General features: G+C 40.7%; 1 protein-coding gene across 1 annotated transcript; it reads right to left on the bottom strand.

The window, feature by feature from the left end:
• Positions 1-1229: 1229 nt before the first annotated feature.
• On the bottom strand, positions 1230-3390 carry gas1a (growth arrest-specific 1a). Its single transcript, XM_053325327.1, has one exon. The coding sequence runs from the start codon at positions 2835-2837 to the stop codon at positions 2055-2057; it is 783 nt and encodes a 260-aa protein (XP_053181302.1). The 5' UTR covers positions 2838-3390; the 3' UTR covers positions 1230-2054.
• Between the last annotated feature and the right edge of the window lie 997 nt (positions 3391-4387).

Here is a 4387-nt window from a genome sequence, read left to right as displayed (position 1 = left end):
ATAAAACATTTTGCAGTAAATCATTGATTTAAAGCCCCAGTAGCCAACCAAAGAGCATGATATGTTATATCTCTTGAAAATAATATTAATAATAATGATGATAATAATACGAATACTAAATATTAGCATTTACGATTTACCTTATGTGCATCTAATTGCAGCCAATTAAAAGAATAATCCATACTCTAAATTAACAAATTTGCCTCAACACTAACACTCTGAACACATGACTGATTGACAGGTGTGTAAACAAATACATGGACCAAATGCAAAATTTAAGTTAATAATGGTTCTGATAATAAAAAAATAACCTCAGTAATGTTTATAAACAGAATTAAATAAAATTATTTTAAGTTTAATTTTCCCTCTGTTACTTAAATATAACACATTAATATGTTGTATATGGCTCAAAAAAATAAATAAATAAAAAAGTCATACTGTGCCTTTAACAGCGAGTCACTGAAAATTCACCCCGAGTGCAGAGGGTGTTGGTGGCGGAGGGGTGAGAGGAGTGTTTTGTTGATTTATGGTGACAGTTGCTTTTGACAACAGCCTGCTAAATCAAGACATAGCAGGTCATTAGGCTATCAGTCAACAGAGGAAGCTGGCTTGCATTTTTAAATGAGTCCATTAAGTCGATACAGGCACAGTACAATACTGTAGTTGCAGTGTATATGTTCATTACTCCAGATTGGCTGCTGTCCTCACCTCCCCCCTTTCATTACAGACCAGGGATGTCACTTAAAGATCCATTAAAATCAGTAAAAATGCCTTCACATTTTAACAGTCCTTTAAATTAGTGAGATTGACATGTCAGTTGTATCTGGATAAATCTCCTTAATCAATAAAGAGCCAAGTAAGGAGCATAAACAGAACACAGTACTTTAAATTAGTATGAAGGATAAAACTGAGTTGTTGTATTGTTTATGTAAAGTTTTAAGAACTAAAATCTAATTTAATTCTACAAAGCATAATTTTCTATCATTATACTCATGATGCTGGTGTCTTGGCTTCTAATACATCTATTTTCAACCATGCTGATTATAGCAAAGCAGCTTGATTATTGTGATCTCAGCTCTCAACTAGGCCTTTTAAGAACACTCAAATTGAGTGAGCAACAAAATCACTTTACTGTATGTCTGAATTAAAGCACGATCAGGAATGTTACAAATATAGTAAGTAAACAAATAAATAACTCACAGGCAAGAATGTTATCTTCAAGTTTCCTTTATGCCTTCTATAAAAGTATATCATTAAGGCAATCATACAGTGGATTTAGACATTTCTTTCTCTAGGCTATACACAGTGAATAAATCATCTCATAGCCTAAAACATAGAGGATTTTCTGAAAAATCTATATAGGCTATACACATATATACAATGTACATTATCTTTGAAGAGAATACAGACAAAATAACTTCCCTTTAAAGCTGGAATTCTCAGTCTTTTATTCACATGATGAACATTTGGATGTAACTAGTTGGCATGTAATAAATTATTGTTTCACTTTAACTCCTAATCTATTTACAAGTTCATAGATTCCAGCATTAAATACTTGTAAATCAGATAGCCTGGTGCCAAATGGCAACAGTCTGTCATATAAAAATAGTTCATATCTTAAAAAAACAAAAACAAAGATTGGCAGTGCACATACTGATTAAATGTTGCATTGTCACCAAAGCAAGCCAACTGTGTCTCCATCATGACAACTGTACTATCAGACTCTGTGACTCTGACAAAGTAGACAATCTAATTTAGCTTATCACATAAGCAAAGCATGTGGAGAGCCGTGAAGTGGTGTGGTTTGATAAGAGAGCAGCCTGAAGCACAGGCATCTCAAAAATATCTTTCTGGTCTCGTTTGCATAGAAAATATCCTGATTTGATATCCTTCAGTATCTGAAACTCTTAATTCAAACAAGGCCTGCGCCAAAACACCAGTTCCTTCAGTCTCTGAGGCTCAAAGCTTTCACAATAGTAGCAGGTCAATGAGTGACAAAAGTTTAGATTGCCTTTTATCCGGACAATAGACGGAGCAGATTATGAACCCAGGGATTAAATGAGGGGCAATACAGCCAAAATGGATGCCAGCAGGGTCAAAACACAGTGGGCCGCAGGGAGAGAGGCTGCGCTCTCCGGCTCGTATGTATACTCCGGTTCCGGGGGGTAGTCCTCATCATCTGGGTCTTGGTCGCCGCTGGTTATCTCCTCCCTCTCGGGCGAGTCAAAGCACAGCGCCTTCATACTGTTCTTGACATACTCACAGATGGCCCTCTCTGTCCCGTCACACATGCAAGTGTCCAGCTGCTGACCCTTGGGTATTTTACGCATGTTCGCGATCACATTCCGGCAGGCGTTGGTGCAGACTGCCCCGCTGAAGAGTTTCCCGCAGTGGTCCAAGTAATCGTGCATTGCGGAGCTGCACTGCTTGTCTCTCTCGCACTGGCGCCGGGCTTCCGTGCAGCCCGTACTGGTAGTCCTGGGCAAGCAGGGCTCGATGGCCTGTTTGGTGCTTGTACACAGCGGGTCGTGGGCGCAGCTGCAGTCCTCGAGCGCCGGCCCGTTTTTGGTCAGATTGAGCTGGACAAGGGAGGAGATACAGTGACTGGGGCACCTCTTCCTCTCTCCGCTAAGCACGGGGCCACATGCGCGCAGGTAGTGTTCATATGCGTAATTGCACTCGGGCTCGGTTTGGCAATTCATGATGGCTTGCCAGCATATCAATCGCCGACCGTGGGACGGCGAGGCAACGGATAAATAGCCAAAAAACAAGAGCACGCAACCGAGAGGCCAAAGAGATCTACAGACTCTCTGTGCCAATGCGCCAGAGCTTGCCATTGTTATGGCTGCAAGACACGGTAAAACTCAGAGCAGTGTCATAAGTAAAACTTCTGCACTACTTCCACGGATAGTGTCCTCACCAGAGAGTGTTATTTATTCCCAGGCAGATGGTGTGTGATAGGCCCTTTTGTGGGCGTTCAACAGGCTGGCACTGCGCTGTGTAATCCCGGCTCCGTAAAACCGTCAGCAATGATCCATCTCAATCGGATTCCTGCGCGAACTTCCCGTTATCCATACATGCCTGGGTTGAAAACTATGATAAAAAGTCACTGCAGTGAAGGAGACGCCAATAAAGAAAAAGTTTTCCACTAGTTGAGGAGAGTTTGTGCAGCGGCTCATTCCATCGCAGTGACTGAAACAACTGCCTCAAGCTGAGCGATCCCCTCTTGCGTCTTCTCTCCTAGCGGATCTCAACCAAAAAGCAATGCCGAAGAAGTCCCGAGAACCCTTCTGTGAACTGTGTTGGATCATTTAAAAGTCCTTGTGCGCACACGAGTGCAAAGCAACAGTGCAAGGGGGGAAAACAACAACCCTTGTGGGTAGCAAAGTGGTCCTCTACTCTCCCTTTTGAGCATTTGTCTTTCTTTTCCTCAGCCCCCTCTATACACATTAGCGAGGTGCTTCCCATTGGTTGGCCACTTGTTGTGGGTTTTACGTAGTGATGGGCGGGAGTTTGGGGTGGGAGAAAGATGGTCTGCAGGATTTGGCATTGAGGAGGGATGTATGTTTGAGTACAACAGCAGAGAGCTGGGTTCAGTCTGTGGCACTGATATATCAACATTTCACTTTTAAAAGAACCTCATTATTAAGTCCATCATAAAAGTATGTGATAACTGTTTTTTATGGGGAATTACAATATTATTGTACATAGGCCTATTAGTTTCATAATACTCATTTACAGTATTGCTGAATACATATTCCGCATTATGGCATGTAGTAGCTATAATAAAACCACTGTCAACTTAACTTTAATCCTACCAACCGGGGTACCTGCAGACCCCAGAGGCTGGCCCAGACCTACTATACGGGCAATCAGGGCAAGTGCCCAGGGGCCCCTGGGGGTACTAATCCAGCTTTGCCCAGAGGTTTACTTTTTTTGTCATATCTCACAAGTGCTATCTATCTATCGTAATTTTTCATAACTTTGTCAGTCAGTTTTTTCTAATGACTTCTAATAATTGTTTTCTGTTCCTGTTGTAATTAGTGCTTTAAAAAAAACAACGTATTGGGGTCAAAAGGACCCAATATGCACTTTTAACAGATGAAAGTATTTATTGAGTTTATGTTTGCCATGGGTCGTAAGTATCACACACTATTGTAGTAAAGAATAGTACTATGTGTGTTTTCTTTTGCACAATACACAATATGCAAATTAACTAAAAATATAATCATTAATAATAATAATAATAATAACACATTGTTGTTGGGGTTTTTGGGGATGGCATTAATTACATAACTAATAATGTTTTAGAAAGACAGAAGTTAACATTTTGCTATGATGGTTGTTTCTTACAGTAGTTTATCCTTGGGGTCCACAGGGACCCCAG

The sequence above is a fragment of the Scomber japonicus genome, chromosome 9 (genome assembly GCF_027409825.1).
Source record: "Scomber japonicus isolate fScoJap1 chromosome 9, fScoJap1.pri, whole genome shotgun sequence".
Lineage (NCBI taxonomy): Eukaryota > Metazoa > Chordata > Actinopteri > Scombriformes > Scombridae > Scomber > Scomber japonicus.
This window is presented reverse-complemented; position numbering and strand designations above follow the sequence as displayed.

Excerpts from the sequence above, each read along its gene's own strand:
- gas1a (XM_053325327.1), bottom strand. The coding sequence starts at position 2,837 with ATGGCAAGCTCTGGCGCATTGGCACAGAGAGTCTGTAGATCTCTTTGG.